The following is a 17,974-nucleotide window of genomic DNA, read 5'->3' as shown; positions in this document are numbered from 1 at the left end:
CTCCACTTAGTGTATGGCTGTGGCCATACATGTGCACTTGTAATTATTATTGATGTGCACTTGTAATTATTGAGTAATTATGAAGTATATAACAATTAAGCTGCGTCTTGTAAGTTAAACTGCTCATCATCTAAACCACACCTTATGCCAGCTCATCTCATGGCTTTAATGCTTCTATATAAAATATATTTTGAAACGGTCCTGAGTTTCACTTCAGGCTGTGAGGGCCTCGTGGCGAGGACATCCGATTGGGCCCTGCTTGGCAAGGTAACCATAGAACAGTTACAGCACATGGCAGACCCATCTACAGAACATAAACTTCTTTATCGTCAAGAATCCCAAAGTGAAAATAACAATCTTTCTCCATTAACCTGCATTTTCTGTGGTACGCTTGGGGCACATGCTCTGATGATGCACTCATTCGTTGGGCCCCATAACTCCCCAACGCTTGTCCACATGCTCATGATCAACATGGGCCCCTCTCCAGATGTCTAAACTCATAAACCTGTCGATAAACATCATATGAGTGGAAGGTGGAGGCCATGTAAAATCTCACCAGACCCATCCTGAAGCATGCCTGGGAGCTAAGCAAGACCAATTGTGTGTGTTTGTGTGTGTGTGTCCACGGGATATTCGACAGGCTAGCAATAGGATGAGCGCTTGTCATAGCAACACAACTATAAATCATTCTAATCATGCTATGGCTGACTATTGTCTTGAGTCATTAAAAAGAATAGGAAAACATTTTTTAACTCAGGGAGAGAGGGGCTTCGTCTCGACTGCTAGAGTCGATTCTATGTACTTTGTATCGTAGCATACACAACAAGTATCCTAAAAGTTCCTTTCCCAGGATACATCCTGCATATGACACATGTCAAGTGCATGGTGAATTATACCATGGTGAGTCCTGTCCCCTTATGGTTATCTTTAAGAGAGGCGATATAATTAAAGTATGAGGGTCTCATTTTGATAGGCTTGAGAAGAGGCCAAAGAGGCCTTAACTTTAATATAATAATATATACTGAGTGTACAAAACACTAAGGACACCTGCTCTTTCCATGACATAGACTGACCAGGCGAATCCAGGTGAAAGCTATAATCCCTTATTGATGTCACTTTGTTAAATCGATTTCAATCAGTGTCGATGAAGGGGAGGAAACAGGTTAAAGGAGGATTTTTAAGCCTTGAGACAATTGAGACCTGGATTGTATATATGTGCCATTCAGAGGGTGAATGGACAATACAAAATATTTAAGTGCCTTTGAACAGGGTATGTTAGTAGGTGCCAGGAGCACTGGTTTGTGTCAAGAACTGCAACTCTGCTGGGTTTTTCACAAGTTTAGAGTGTGTATCAATAATGGTCCCCCACCCAAGGACATCCAGCCAACTTCACAACAGTGGGAAGCATTGGAGTCAACATGGGCCATTATCCCCGTGGAACGCTTTCAACACATTGTAGAGTCCATGTCCCACCAAATTGAGGCTGTTCCGAGAGCAAAAGACGGGAGGGGGTGGGGGGTGCAACTCAATGTTAGGAAGGTGTTCTTAATGTTTTGAACACCCAGTATATATATATGCCATTTTGTGGACACCTTTATCCAAAACAACTTACAGTCATGCGTGCATACATTTGACATACTACTGGTCCCAAGAATTTAACCGACTATCCTGGCATTGCAAGCACTATACTCTACCAGCTGAGCTACATTGGACCATCTTTGGGACATTCACAGGAATTGGTAGTAGTGGCTGTGGGAAGGGACTGTAGTGAAACGAAGCTCTGACTATGACAATATACACACACAGTCTTCAGTTATGGGAAATTAATGTTTAAACAGGGTGAAATTCGGCGCACCCCTCCTTTGCTGGGTTTCCTTGAATGCAATTCAGTTGCTTTCATGCTATCAGATCTATGACTTCCTCTAGTGTGTCTTTTTCCCAGAGCTGCCAGTGGTGTGTGGTGTCCACCACATTTGTCATGTCAAAGACTAGGCTTTTGGAGGCAGCATGGGAGGGACGCAAAAAAACATCCCAAATCATATGAATTGCCCAGAGGACAGGTTGTTGGAGGTGTCAGTAAGGATTGATTAGAAGGTATTGTTACGTAGAGTTGAAGTAGTTCTCTGTCATCTATACATCCTCCCATCCAGTAGTGTATTAGAGTACATGCCTATAGCTCGTTATCATATGAGGTGTCTTTGAGGTATACCATCATCTATATCAATCAAATGTATTTTTGAAGCCCTTTTTACATCAGCCAATGTCACAAAGTGATATACAGAAACCCAGGCTAAAACCCCAAACAGCAAGCAATGCAGATGTAGAAGCACGGTTGCTAGGAAAAACTCCCTAGAAAGGTAGGAACCTAGGAAGAAACTTAGAGAGGAACCAGGCTCTGAGGGGTGGCCAGTCCTCTTCTGGCTGTGCCGGGTGGAGATTATAACAGTACAGCAGGGTCAAATAATAATACTCACAGTGGTTGTAGAGGGTGCAACAGGTCAGCACCTCAGGAGTAAATGTCTGTTGGCTTTTCATAACCGATCATTCAGAGTTAGAGACAGCAGGTGCGGTTGAGAGAGAGTCGAAAACAGCAGGCCTGGGACATAGTAGCAAGTCCGGTGAACAGGTCAGGGTTCCATAGTCGCAGGCAGAACAGTTGAAACAGGAGCAGCAGCAGGTGGACTGTGGACAGCAAGGAGTCATCAGGCCAGGTAGTCCTGAGGCACTGTCCTCTGAGAGAAGAGAGAAAGAGGGAACATACTTAAATTCACACAGGACACCGGATAAGACAGGAGAAATACTCCAGGTATAACAGACTGATCTTAGCCACCCAACACAAACTATTGCAGCATAAATACTGGAGGCTGAGACAGGAGGGCTCGGGAGACACTGTGGCCCCGTCCGAAAATACACCCGGACAGGGCCAACCAGACAGGATATAACCCCACCCACTTTGCCAAAGCACAGCCGCCACACCCCACACCACTAGAGGGATATCTTCAAACCACCAACTTACTACCCTGAGACAAGGGATAGTATAATCCACAAAGATCTCCCCCACGGCACAAATTTGAGGGGGGCGTCGACCCGGACACTCAAGTGAGTTGAGTGGGTTACCATCCACCACTCAAATGGGTTACTATCCACCACTGCGACCAGTGTGCTTTCGTTGGCTGGCTCTCATTACATATTCGTCGCCAAACCCACTGGCTCCAGGTCATCTATAAGTCTTTGCTAGGTAAAGCCCCACCCTATCTCAGCTCAATGGTCACTATAGCAACACCCACCCGTTCCAGCAGGTATATTTCACTGGTCATCCCCAAAGCCAACACTTCCTTTGGCCGCCTTTCCTTACAGTTTCCTGCTGCCAATGACTGGAACGAATTGCAAAAATCACTGAAACTGGAGTCTTATATCTCCCTCTAACTTTAAGCATCAGCTGTCAGAGCAGCTTGTACCTGTACACAGCCAATCTGTAAATAGCACACCCAATTACCTCATCCCCATATTGTTATTTATCCTCTTGCTCAGAAATTCTAGGGACAGTAAGGAGGTCTGCATCTTGTGACTGCAGCGTACATGTAGGTATGTATCGCAGGACCAAATCGGAAAGATAGGTAGGAGCTAGATCATGTAATGCTTTGTAGTTTAGCAGTAAAATCTTGAAATCAGCCCGAGCCTTAACAGGAAGCCAGTGTAGAGCGACTAGCACTGGAGTAATATAATCACATTTTTGGATTCTAGTTAAGATTCTAGCAGCCGTGTTAAGCACGAACTGAAGGTTATTTAGTGCTTCATCCATGTAGCTGGAAAGTAGAGCATTGCAGTAGTCTAATCTAGAAGTGACAAAAGCATGGATGAATTTTTCAGCATAATTTTTGGACAGATAGTTTCAGATTTTTGCAATGTTACGTAGATGGATATGTTCAGATATGTCTTGATATGTTCGTCAAAAGAGAGATCAGCGTCCAGAGTAACGCCAAGGTCCTTCACCGTTTCATTTGAGACTCAGCCCCGGTAATATTATTAATTGTCAGATCCAACAGAAGATCTCTTTGTTTCTTGGGACTTAGAACTAGCATCTCTGTTTTGTCCGAGTTTAAAAGTAATTTGCCGCCATCCACTTCCTTATGTCTGAAACACAGGCTTCCAGGGAGGGCAATTTTGGGGCTCCACCATGTTTCATCAAAATGTACAGCTGTGTATTGTCTGCATAGCAGTGAATGTTAACATTATGTTTCCGAATGACTTCACCAGGAGGTAAAATATATAGTGAAAACAATAGTGGTCCTAAAACAAAACCTTGAGGAACACCAACATTTACAGTTGATTTGTCAGAGGACAAACCATCCAAAGAGACAAACTGATATCTTTCCGACAGATAAGATCTAAACCAAGCCAGAACTTGTCCATGTTGACCCATTTGGGTTTCCAGTCTCTCCAAAACAATGTGGTGATCAATGGTATCAAAAGCAGCACTAAGGTCTAGGAGCATGAGGACAGATGCAGAACCTTGATCTGACACCATTAAAAGGTAATTTACCACCTTCACGAATGCAATCTCAGTGCTATGATGGGATCTAAAACCAGACTGAAGCATTCCGTAAACATTGTTTGTCTTCAGGAAGGCAGTGACTTGCTGCACAACAGCTTTTTCAAAAAAAATTGAGAGGAATGGGAGATTTGATATAGGCCAATAGGTTTTTATATTTTCTTGGTCAAGATTTGGCTTTTTCAAGAGAGGCTTTATTACTGCCACTTTTAGTGAGTTTGGTACACATCTGATAGGGAGGCGTTTATTATGTTCAACATAGGAGGGCCAAGCACAGGAAGCATCTCTTTCAGTAGTTTAGTTGGAATAGGGTCCAGTATGCAGGATTTGAGGCCATGACTATTTTCATCAATGTGTCAAGAGATATAATATTAAAAAACTTGAGTGTCTTGTTCCTAGGTCCTGGCAGTGTTGTGCAGACTCAGGACAACTGAGCGTTGGAGAAATACGCAAATTTAAAGAAGAGTCCGTAATTTGCTTTCTAATGATCATGATATTTTTGTCAAAGAAGTTCATGAATTTAATCACTGCTGAAGTGAAAGCCATCCTCTCTTGGGGAATGCTGCTTTTTAGTTAGCTTTGCAACAGTATCAAAAATACATTTTGGATTATTATTATTCTCCTCAATTAAGTTGGAAAAATAGGATGATTGAGCAGCAGTGAAGGCTCTTTTTTTGATACTGCACGGTACTCTCTTTCCAAGCTATCAGAAGACTTCCAGTTTGTTGTAGCGCCATTTCCCTTACAATTTTCTGGAAGCTAGCTTCAGGGCTAGGGTATTTTCTGTATACCAGGGAGCTAGTTTCTTATGACAAATGTGTTTTGTTTTTAGGAGTGCGACTGCATCTAGGGTATTACGCAAGGTTAAATTGAGTTCCTCAGTCAGGTGGTTAACCGATTTTTGTACTCCTTGGGTAGGTGGAGGGAGTCTGGAAGGGCATCTAGGAATCTTTAGGTTGTCTGAGAATTTATAGCACGGCTTTTGATGATCCTTGGCTGGGGTCTGAGCAGAATATTTCTTGCGATTGCAAACGTAATAAAATGGTGGTCTGATAGCCCAGGATTACGAGGAACAACATTAAGATCCACAATATTTATTCCACGGGACAAAACTAGGTCCAGAGTATAACTGTGGCAGTGAGTAGGTCTCTAGACATGTTGGACAAAACCAAAGCATTTTGGAGTGGGTCTGTGGACATTTCCACGTGAATATTAAAGTCACCAAAAATGTAAATGTTATCTGCCATGACTACAAGGTCCGATAGGAATTCAGGGAACTCAGTGAGGAACTCTGTATATGGCTCAGGAGCCCTGGAAACAGTAGCTATAAAAAGTGATTGAGTAGGCTGCAAAGATTTCATGACTAGAAGCTCAAAAGACAAAAATGCTGTAATTTTGTTTTTGTAAATTGAAATTTACTATCGTAAATGTTAGCAACACCTCAGCATTTGAAGGATGCGCAGGGGATATGGTCACTAGTGTAACCAGGATTAGAGGCCTCATTTAACACAGTAAATTCATCAGTCTTAAGCCATGTTTCAGTCAGGCCAATCACATCAAGATTATGATCAGTGATTAGTTCATTGACTATAACTGCCTTGGAAGTGAGGGATCTAACATTAAGTAGCCCTATCTCTTTCAATAATGAGAGGAATGGAGGAGGTCTTTGTTCCAGTGAGATTGCTAGAGCGAACACCGCCATGTTTAGTTTTGCCCATCCTAGATTGAGGCACAGACACAGTCTCAATGGGGATAGCTGAGCTGACTACACTGACTGTGCTATTGGCAGACTCCACTAAGCTGGCAGGCTGGCTAACAGCCTGACCTGCACTCTCTCATTGTGGAGCTTGAGGAGTTAGAGCCCTTCCTATGTTCATAGATAAGATGAGAGCACCCCTCCAGCTAGGATGTTGTCCGTCACTCCTCAGCAGGCCAGGCTTGGTCCTGTTTGTGGGTGAGTCCCAGAAAGAGGGCCAATTATCTACAAATTCTATATTTTGGGAGGGGCAGAAAACAGTTTTCAACCAGCGATTGAGTTGTGAGACTGCTGTAGAGCGCATCACTCCCCCTAACTGGGAGAGGGCCTGAGACAATTACTCGATGCCAACACATCTTTCTATCTGATTTACACGCTGAAACTATGTTGCGCTTGGTGACCTCTGACTGTTTCATCCTAACATCGTTGGTGCCGATGTGAATAACAATATCCCTATACTCTCTACACTCACCAGTTTTAGCCTTAGCCAGCACCAATCTTCAGATTAGCCTTAACGTTGGTAGCCCTGCCCCCTGGTAAACAGTGTATGATAGTTGGATGATGCTTTTTATATCTAATACTGCGGGTTATAATGGAGTCTCCAATGACTAGGGTTTTCAATTTGTCAGAGCTAAATGGTTGGATGCTTTGGCGTCTCAGACCCTGTAACAGGTGGAGGAGAGACCAGAGAAGGCTCGGCCTATGACTCCGACTCGTTGTTTAATAGGGAGGACCAGTTGAAAGTTTCTGTCGGCTGAATGAGCGACACCGGTTGAGCATTCCTACAGCATTTCCCTCCAGAAGTCATGAGATAATTGTCCAGCTGCAGGGACTATGCGAGGGGATTTATACTAACGTTACTATCTGTTCTTACTGGTGGCACAGATGCTGTTTCATCCTTTCCTACACTGAAATTACCCTTGCCTTACGATTTGTGTCTGAAGCTGGGCTTGCAGCACAGCTATCCTCACCATAAGGCGATAGTTCTCCTGTATATTATGAACACAGCGACTACAATTAGAAGGCATAATGTTAATGTTACTACTTAGCTTTGGCTAGTGGAGGTCGTATAGAACCATGTCCAGATAAAGCATCCGGGGTGAAAAAGTTGATTGAAAAAAGTCCAGCGAGGGAAAAAAAAAAGTATTAAACAAGAATTAAAAAGTAAAAACAACTAACCGCATAGCAGCACGTAAACAAGTCCACAAGTGTGTCCCGGAAATGAAATAGATTCATGCGTGCTAACTCACTTGCCGGAGAGAAAGGAAACCGCTCAGTCATGTATATATATCCCACAGAATGGAGTCTAGCTGTATAATGTAATGTCTGAATATGTTTGTGTGTGTTCCTATAAACATATGCATAAACCATGTGCTCATAGGCATGGTTTTAGGGATTGCATGGGAGAATGTGCAGTGTGCACATGTTCACCCGTGTGTGTGTGCATGCGTTTGTGCATTTGTGCATTTGTATGTGTGTGTGTGTATATACACTTGCATGCTGGCAGGCAGAAAAACTAGACCCATAATTATGTATCATTACTCCTTACCTCTCTACTCCTATAGCCTGTACCTGGCATTCCTCAGCTCAACCCACTTCCCATGAAACATCACTAGGGCTTTTCCCAGATGGCACTGTATTTACTGTTTCGTGCACTACTTAAGTCCGATAGGGGTCTGGTCAAAATTAGTGCACTACAGTATGTATGATACAAGTTGAGATGCAACCTGGGCCTGTCTCTGTTCAGAGAGATGCAGATCTACTTATGAACGCTCTAAAATAAGTGCCTGTCTCAGCCTGTGTGATCAGCAGAATGACCGTAGATTTTAGAAGACACTGACTGTTCCAGAACTTCCACATGTGACTCAGTCAGATGCTTATTTGTGTGTGTGTGTGTGTGTGTGTGTGTGATTTAGAGTTTTGATTTAGATTTCACCAGATTAGGACCAGAGTGACTCCTATGGTATTATAGGGTAAATGTTATGATTTTCTGTTTACGTCAGGTTTGTTTAGCAGTTGCACGGGATAAAGTGTTTATTTCATTTTTCCTGCTCAGACACAAATCGCCATGGCAGTGGCCACCCTATGAACAAAGGCCCAGACCATAGTGTGCAGCCAGCACAATTTGAATGCGCCCCAAATGCCACCCTATTCACTTTCGAGGGCACTACTTTTGACCAGGGCCCATATGGCTCTGGTCAAAAGTCGTACATTAAGGAAGTAGGTGCTTTTAGGGCCTCAGCCTTAGACTGGGGCCAAGGAGAGGAAATCACTGGGATGGCTCCTCAGGGGCATCACTACATAAATAGAGATGTTAATTTAACTCATGGCATTTTCCTTTTGTATGACTTGACTTTGTACAGTGCCTAACAACAATGGGGAAAAGTCAATGGTATGTACATGAATAGTGTGTGAATGCCGTTCACGGATGGCTTCTTCCTCCTCAAAGCGCTCCCCAAAGGGCTTCGGCTTATTCTCACAAGAAACTGAATGAATTAATGCAACAGACAGAGGTCGTTCGGCTTGTGTTAGCTCCCTGAATTAATACCTAGACATTAGCTCAACAGGCTAACCCATTTCGTGGTGTGCAGGAGACCCAGGATTCAAACCCAATAGGTCAAACAGTGGTAGACCCAGCTAGCAAGAGTTAATATCTCCATCGATGCAACTTCTTCTCCTTTCTTCATCCACCCCTCCATTATTCCCCCTGATATCCATCTCTCTGTTCTGATCCACCTCTCCTCCTCCTCCTCTCAATCACTCCATCCCCCACTACTTCCTGAACCCTTCCTGACTCCTGTGACCCCTAAGTATTAGCAGATGAGGTGACACAAGGCCAATAGTCATTCACCCCCTCTTAGTGGACATTGTGAATCCAAGCAGCCATTTCCTTCATCCTCTTGTTTCATTTATGATTAGGGAGGGGTAAGTCGGGTTACCCCCTACCCAGAGAAAATGTATGGAGTAAAAAGCACATTATTTTCTTTAGGAATGTAGTGAAGTAAAAGTAAATCATTTCAGAAATAGTAAAGTAAAATACAGATACCCCCACAAATTACTTAAGTTGTATTTTAAAGTATTTTTACTTTAAAAAAATGTAGAAATAAAAAGAGTACTTATTTAACGAGGCAGGGTGGCCTAGTGGTTAGAGTGTTGGACTAGTAACCGAAAGGTTGCAAGTTCGAATCCCTGAGCTGACAAGGTACAAATCTGTCGTTCTGCCACTGAACAGGCCCACTGTTCCTAGGCTGTCATTGAAAATAAGAATTTGTTCTTAACTGACTTGCCTAGTAAAATTTAAATTAAAAAAAGTCAGTTAAGAACAAATTCTTATTTACAATGACAGCCTACACCGGCCAAACCCGGACGACAATGGTACTCCCAATCACGGCCGGTTGTGATACAGCCTATATTATTCAAACCAGGGTGTCTGTAGTGATGCCTTTAGCACTGCCTTTAGCACTTTAGATGCAGTGCTTTAGACTGCTGCGCCACTTGGGAGCTTACATGTACCACTGCTGTTGTACCTTTGCTTCCGTATCTACACAGAATAAATTGGGAAGCTGAGACAATACCGGATTTGGGAGAATCTAGTTTTATTCCTGTCTTATCTCTTTCTCTCAGGGGGATCCTCTCCCTCCAAGTTTGGTGGAGCTGGTTAGGAGCAACCCTATCTCTTCCATAGAGGACCTGCAGCTGCTGCTGCTCAGTGACTCCGTAGGTAAATATCTCTAAAGTTGTACTATACTGATACTCATCAACATGCCTATGCCATTTAGCAGAATTTGTTTTCAAAAAGAGACCTACTGTCATAGGTGCATATATTTTAACGTATGGGTTGCCCCGGGATTCAAACCCACATCCTGGTTTCCGAAGCCTAATACTCTATCAACTGAGCCGTACAGGACCACAAGCCGACCAGACACACTGGTCACGCCAAGAGATGGAGGCTCTCTCAGACTAACTAACCCGACCAACAGAGACTGAGGGAAAAATAATGAAAACGTTGTCACATGATGCCCAGATTTCATTCCCAACAGGGACATGCGAAAGTCACACACAGTAAAATACTACAAACAGAATCTCAGACTGACTAACAGACAAACCGTCAGACCCACAGGGGCACAGAGGGCAGAAAGACTTCTTAAATAGATACACATATTGCCCGGATTTTATTCCCATCATTGAATAGCGAACATCACACACAGTAAACAGTATATACAAACTCAACGAGATAAGAGAAACAAAGAGTGAAGTATTCAACGTCTCAAGGTACAAAAACATCCAAACATGAGGTTATGACAGAAACAAATTCCCACACAGACATATATTACAGGGAAGTTAAACATAAACAATGCTTCAAACTCTCTCATAAACACACACATGCACCCTACACAGACGTGTGCGAGCACACACACGCACACATGCACACACACAGAGTAAAAGTCATAACAATAAACAATTGAAGTAATGAGTTGATTCGATCTGTAAACTAATATTGGAGTGTATTGTTTTTTTTCTCAGATGAGGATATTTCAGAAGATTTTTTGCCCAGTGGACAACACTCCAACAACACTAGCAACCGACTACCAAGGAGTCTGGGTGAGTTTGCACCTTCCTCATATTTCTCTGACACTAGGCTATAATTCCACATATTTCCGTCACTCATGTTGACTTGGGTGGTTTTGGACAGCTGTATCTAATCCAAACTGAGTTGCGCAATGCATGTTTTAGCAAAGAAACATCTAAAGTATGTCACCGATTCATTAGTTATTTGCTGAACAAACACTAATACGACATGCAACTCCAAGTTACACTCCAAATAGTTCAGCTGCAGCAAGTACAGTATGGAGACTCATGCATACACTGTTTCAATGTTTCAATAGCATGTGATTTCTTTAAACAGCATAAGTAATATAAACAGTGTAAGTATAATTAGTGTAAACTAAATGTTTTATACATTTTGAGGCCTATGTGCTGGCCATTTTGTAGGCACTGAGCAGTGTAGAGGGTATGCTTTTAACATTAAGCCTGAGGCTAACTCCAGCACATTTACAATTATGTGTCTGATATGTTGATTAACGTACACTGTCCCATCTTATGAAACCTTTAAGTTATATGGTCTGTTTGTCTTTATTGTCTCAGACGCCCAGCCAGCTCAGCAGGCGCTATGTAAGGTGAGGACAGAGGTGATGGAGGTGACCCGTGCCATGTTGGACCGCAGCAACGCCAACTTCATGTTGTGGCCTCCCTGTGTAGAGGTACAGCGATGCTCTGGCTGCTGCAACACCAAGAGCCTGCAGTGTGTCCCCGTGCTGACGCACACCAGGCACCTACAGGTACATATACACCACCCCCATCTCAACCCATGTCCCCTACCCTGAAACTTTTGCCCAGGTTGTTTCTGTAGAGAATGTTCACAGCTAACTTAGGCCTACCTGGTCAAATAAAAGGTTAGTCATTACATTTTTTTTTTTTTTTAAGCGGTTTAGTCATTTTGAATTCTGCACTTCCGCGGAGCTAATCTCCTCCACCACCTCCTCACTAGGTGATGAAGATCCAGTACGTGGAGAAGCGTCCCAACTACTCCAAGGCCGTCGTCTCGGTCCACGACCATGTGGAGTGTCGCTGCCAGCCTGCCCCTCGCCCCCCGGCCGTCCCCAAGAAGAAATCCACGCCCCGCAGACAGCAGAAAGACAACAAAGGAGAGGGGCATCCAGCCAAGGCCAGATCCAAGGAGGAGCTGCACCGCAGAGATGAGCTGAAGCACAACCAGAGGATCCAGCTGGAAGACCTGCTGGACCAGCACTGGAACCCCAAGGACACCTCCTCAGACGCAGGGGCGGGGAAAGGGGGCTATGGGCTAGACCATGACAAGATGGATCCTCAGTGGGTACTTAACGCCACCAGCCAGCTGGGAGCTAAGGAGTGGACCGAACGTCGACATCACGATGACATGGAGGAGGGGAACGACAGTAGTAGTGTCAACGGCACTACAACCGCAATGGACATCGACATGGTACAACTTGACCACGAGAAGAGAGACGGGGTCGAGACACGAGGAGACACACTATTTAACATTACTGAGGGTAATGTCAGTAGGGGAGATAGGCAGCAGGGAAGTCTGAGTCTCAGTGAGGAGGGAGACCAGGAGACACATAGACAACCCACAGAAACACAGAGTCCCTCGCTACGCACCAACACATCAAAGCAACAGCGACATGGGACCAACTCCTCCTCAGAAGAAACCAAAAGCAGAGAGAGAGCCAATCAAAGAATGGAACAGCGATTCTATCCTACGGAGGAAACCAATCAGAGGCCCGAGAGCAGATTCCCTCCCCTTGAGGAAGCCGATCAAAGACGTAAAGACAATGAGACCCCCGATTCAGAGAGGAGGCTCCAGCACGCTCTCCAACTGGAACAGGAGAAGCTGGAGGAGGAGAGGAAGGAGCTGTTGTTACTCCACAGGAGACTGGACGATGAGAAGGTGAGACTGCACCTGAGACGGGAGCAACAGAAACAACAGCAAGAAGAAGAGGAGCAGAAGTACCCTCGGCCTAATCATAAACATCATCAAACTCAATCCGCCACACAAAGAACAGGTAGGCAGAGAACATTGTGAGCTAGCATGTCTTTTGGACTTATGTTTCTCAGTTTAAATTGTATTCCAAACTGCATTCTTGTTCTCCCAGACACAGTGTCGACCACTTCAACGCGAGCGCCCTCAGACCTGGCTGGTCCCCGGCCACCTGCTCGGCCTGGCCCACCTAGGAAGAGAATGAGGAAGAACAACCGCAAGCGCATCAGCAAGGCTGCAATGAGAGCAATGCTAATGTAGAACCTACAATCTCTCTGCAGGTAAGAGAGTTTCTATCCGTTCTAAAATAAATACTTCCGAACCCATTCAAATACTTTCCAAGTACTTTCAAATACCAACACTTTAAAATACTTTTTTGGGGAAAGTATTTACACACAGTTTTCAAATCCTTTCCTAATCCTTTCAAATACTTTCCAAAGAAAAGTGTATATTCATATACAAAAACTACGAGCCTGGTCTAGAATGTAACCATTTAAAAATATATATCTGTTTCTCCTTCTCATCCAGGGAGTGAGGCGCTCGGTCTTTGTTCTGGACAATCCAGGTGGCGACATCGAGCAGTTAATTCATTTCTTCTGAGTTTATATTCATGTGTCAGTAACCTGCCCATCCTGTGACCGTGAGGTATTCCCTAATAGTACTAATGATTGTCTAGTGAACCCAAAACAACCCTTGGACAGAAAGAAATATGGGACAAGAAGAATGGGATGTAAATACATACAAGGCTGAGGTGATCCATCAACATTTGTCTGATCCGTCAAAATATGATCTCCTTTTTAACAACAAGATGTTCCCCCAGTCGGATCAATAACAGTGGAACGTTGGAACAGAACATTCAAACAACATTAGGACTTTGGGAGATATCATTGGAACACTGGAACGTTCACAAGGATGTCGGACTGTTGCTGGACAGTGCTATTGGACCTCCCTCATGACTTTTCAATGACGGCGTAGTAAAACCACTCTGGTCCGTAGAGATCAAGTCGGTTAAAAACTCTTTGTATGCTCTTCCGAGACATGGTTCATTATAACTCCCAAGAAGATCACGCTTGTCAACGAGAGGAGAGAGAGCTTTTTTTTTTAAATGTCCGTCCAAATCTCCCATTTTTCTATGAGCAGGAGATGCTGAAAATACGTGTTTTTGTTTGAAAATATATTTCAAAAGTACATATTTCAAAAATGTTGCTCACTGGGTTCCGACATGGAAGAATACATTTTCTTTTTCCGACTAGAAAGGATACACTGGTAGAGAACCAGGAAAATACCATGGCGGGCAGATATTACAGGGACAATGGGAAAGAAATGATGACATTTATATGAGCTAGGACTGTTGGAATGACTGGTCATCTTGACTGATGCGAGCAGTATCCCTACATTGTACTTACACCACTCTATATTTGCCATTCACACACTAAGGGAGGGCCATAGAACTACACAGCAAAGATATTACATGTCTCATCTCGTCAATGTCGAATCTCGTTTTCTATAAAGATATTTAATTGTATTTAATTTGATCTGAAACACTGGAACTCCATCAACAATTAATGCACAGGTTTGCATTCTCATGTTCAGCTGGGGCTTCCGCACTTCTTTCGGAGTGTGGTTAAAGACGCAAGGTGCTATTACAGGGGTTGCATTACACCTTTATGTCCGCCTTTAACATGATTTATTCCTTATATCACATAGGTCTCCTGTGTTCATTATCAATAGGATTACTACATATGAAGCATTTTGGGGGTTGAATATTGACCCCTCTTCCGGTCTCAATATAATTTGAGCTGTCAGCCTTTGTGCACACAGGCCATAGTCTAGATTCAATTAGATCAAGCATTATCTGACGATAGCAGACAGCCGCATAGCGGATGTTTTGGCGGTTTTAGAGGAGGATTTGAGCCGTCAAATTGGCTCAAAGTCAGAAAATAAAGTGTAGTCTATATAGAAATAATTACACTCAAATTAAAAACAAATTAAACATTAGGATTTCTATCATCCTAATCAAGGTGTAGATTACAACTCAGTGTTCCAACTTGTAAACAAGGATGCAAAGCATTTCTGTTAATGAGACTTTAGGTATAATGCCGGGAGCCACGTACGGATTTGACAGCCCTAAATCGCCAAAACAACCGGCTAAAGCGAACATGGATCTGATTGAATTGAGCCCAATGTAACTACAATGAAAAGCTTTGAAAAGGGAAAAGGTGTTGTCTGTTGCCTGTCATTCACTGTCTGTATGATAGACAAGTTATGGTAATGACTTTGTGTCGTTGTTTTACTTTGTGTGTCAATGTTGGTGTGCATGTGCATGTGTATGTGCATGTCTGTGCTCAAGCGTGTGTATGCCCGTTTGAGTGTTAGAGTAATTGTAAGTATGTGAACAGAATCATATTTATGTGTTTGATCACAAACACTCATGAATCCATAAGGCAGGTAGTCCCTTATTCACAATGCTCATTGCTAACCAGTCCTTGTCTGCATAGGGAACAGTAGAGAATCAGACCTTGTGTATCCTGAGTCTGTGTTACTTTATTTAATAAAGGCAGACAGACACAGCAAGGGTACTGAAATAGGCGCCATTTTCATTTTTAACACAGAGAATTATGCACTATGCACTCTCTCTGTCAGTTTGTGACAGCACACACAAACACGCCCAAGACAGAGACCGCAGTATCGTGACCCAGATAAAGCAGGGATTGTGGAGAAATCATACAGTGTGACAGTAATCCTAGTTTTAACACCCCTTTGCTACAAAATGTTGACATTTAATATTGATTAACAGTAAGTTGTCCTAAAAAAAGGGTTCAAGCTTTGTTTTTTTAGTATCCTATGGATTTTACAGGGAAGTTTAGTAAAACTATTTGGTGAACAATCTAACACTACAATTTGAGGAGAAGAAGTGTCCTGATAACAGTTTCAGATAATAAAATCTTCATGGGTTAGATGTGTCAAGCAAAGAAGCTCAGTGCTTGTGTGTGGGCCACTGCAGGTCACCTTGGTATAGTTTGCTCACTTCAAATAACCAAACTACCAGCCAAATACAAAAAATGTGGCATATTCCATAATGCCTTCTTTCAACTGTAATTAGTTATTGTCTGTTTTGTTTTGAGTTATCAAAAAATGAATGTTGTGATAATTGCCACTTAATTCTATTTTGATATGATTATAAAAAAACATATGTGAGAAAGTGTACTTGGCTGTGAGCTTATATCCTGCTTTTTGTGTTGTGAAGTAAGAGAAGCTACCCACTGGGCACAGACGTCAGTTCAACGTCTAGTTTTGATTTACATTTTGGTTGAGTTGTCCACTAAGGTGAATTCAAGTTAGAATGTTTAAATGTCACGTGCACAAGTACAGTGAAATGCATATCTTACAAGCTCCAAGCCCAACAATGCAGTAATCAATATCCATAGTTGTCACGTGTGCTCCCTCTCCGGCCTCTAGGTCACCAGGCTGCTCGTTATGGCGCACACCTGTCATCATCGTTACGTGCATTATGACACTCACCTGGACTCTATCACGTCCTTGATAACCTGCCCTATATACAGTTGAAGTCAGAGGTTTACATACACCTTAGCCAAATACATTTAAACTCAGTTTCAAAATGTCTGACATTTAATCCTAGTAAATATTCCCTGTTTTAGGTCAGTTAGGGTCACCACTTTATTTTAAGAATGTGAAATGTCAGAACAATAGTAGAGAGAATGATTTATTTAATCTTTTATTTCTTTCATCACATTCCCAGTGGGTCAGAAGTTTACATACACTCAATTAGTATTTGGTAGCATTGTTTTTAAATGGTTTAACTTGGGTCAAACCTTTTGGGTAGCATTCCACAAGCTTCCCACAATAAGTTGGGTGAATTTTAGCCCATTCCTCCTGACAGAGCGGGTGTAACTGAGTCAGGTTTGTAGGCCTCCTTGCTTGCAAACGCTTTTTCAATTCTACCCACACATTTTCTATCGGGTTGAGGTCAGGGCTTTGTGATGGCCATTCCAATACCTTGACTTTGTTATCCTTAAGCCATTTTGCAACAACTTTGGAAGTATGCTTGGGGTCATTGTCCATTTGGAAGATCCATTTGCGACCAAGCTTTAACTTCCTGATTGATGTCTTGAGATGTTGTTTCAATATATCCACATCATTTTCCTGCCTCATGATGCCATCTATTTTGTACAGTGCACCAGTCCCTCCTGCAGCAAAGCACCCCCACAACATGATGCTGCCACCTCCGTGCTTCACGGTTGGGATGTTGTTCTTCGGCTTGCAAGCCTCCTCCTTTGTCCTCCAAACATGATGGTCATTACAGTTCAAACAGTTCTATTTTTGTTTCATCAGACCAGAGGACATTTCTCCAAAAGGATATGGCGGTTTTGGAGCAGTGGCTTCTTCCTTGCTGAGTGGCCTTTCAGGTTATGTCGATATAACACTCATTTTACTGTGGATATAGACACTTTTGTACCTGTTTCCTCCAGCATTTTCACAAGATCCGTTGTTCTTTTTCTGGGACTGATTTGCACTTTTCACATCAAAGTATGTTAATCTCTAGGAGACAGAACACATCTCCTTCCTGAGAGGTATGACGGCTGTGTGGTCCCATGGTGTTTATACTTGCGTAGTATTGTTTGTACAGATGAACGTGGTACTTTCAGGTATTTGGAAATTGCTCCCAAGGATGAATCAGACTTGTGGAGTTCTACAAAAAGAATCGCAGGTCTTGGCTGATTTCTTTTGATTTTCTCATGATGTCAAGCAAAGAGGCACTGTGTTTGAAGGTAGGCCTTGAAATACATCCATAGGTACACCTCCAAGTGACTCAAATGATGTCAATTAGCCAATCAAAAGCTTCTAAAGCTTTTCCAAGCTGTTTAAAGCTGTTTAAAGGCACAGTCAACTAAATGTATATAAACTTCTGAACCACTGGAATTGTGATACAGTGATACAATTGTGATAAAGAAATACAATAAGTGAAATAATCTGTCTGTAAACAATTGTTGGAAAATGTCAGGCACAAAGTTGATGTTTGTTAACAAGACATTTGTGGAGTGATTGAATAACACGTTTTTTTTTAATA

General features: G+C 42.8%; 1 protein-coding gene across 2 annotated transcripts in view; it reads left to right on the top strand.

Moving 5' to 3' along the window:
- The window catches only part of LOC135553926 (trichohyalin-like), a 40,007-nt gene extending 22,033 nt beyond the window's left edge, over positions 1–17,974 (top strand). For both annotated transcript variants that reach the window (XM_064985869.1, XM_064985868.1), the window contains exons 2-7: positions 9,933–10,029; positions 10,833–10,910; positions 11,454–11,647; positions 11,857–12,910; positions 13,001–13,166; positions 13,414–17,974. In XM_064985869.1, the coding sequence (XP_064841941.1) occupies positions 9,933–10,029; positions 10,833–10,910; positions 11,454–11,647; positions 11,857–12,910; positions 13,001–13,146 (1,569 nt within the window). In that variant the 3' untranslated portion in view covers positions 13,147–13,166; positions 13,414–17,974. The remainder of the gene's footprint in view (positions 1–9,932; positions 10,030–10,832; positions 10,911–11,453; positions 11,648–11,856; positions 12,911–13,000; positions 13,167–13,413) is intronic.

Source organism: Oncorhynchus masou, chromosome 14 (genome assembly GCF_036934945.1).
Source record: "Oncorhynchus masou masou isolate Uvic2021 chromosome 14, UVic_Omas_1.1, whole genome shotgun sequence".
NCBI lineage: Eukaryota > Metazoa > Chordata > Actinopteri > Salmoniformes > Salmonidae > Oncorhynchus > Oncorhynchus masou.
Note: the sequence above shows the minus strand (reverse complement) of the source record. Positions and strands in the feature narration are given on the sequence as shown.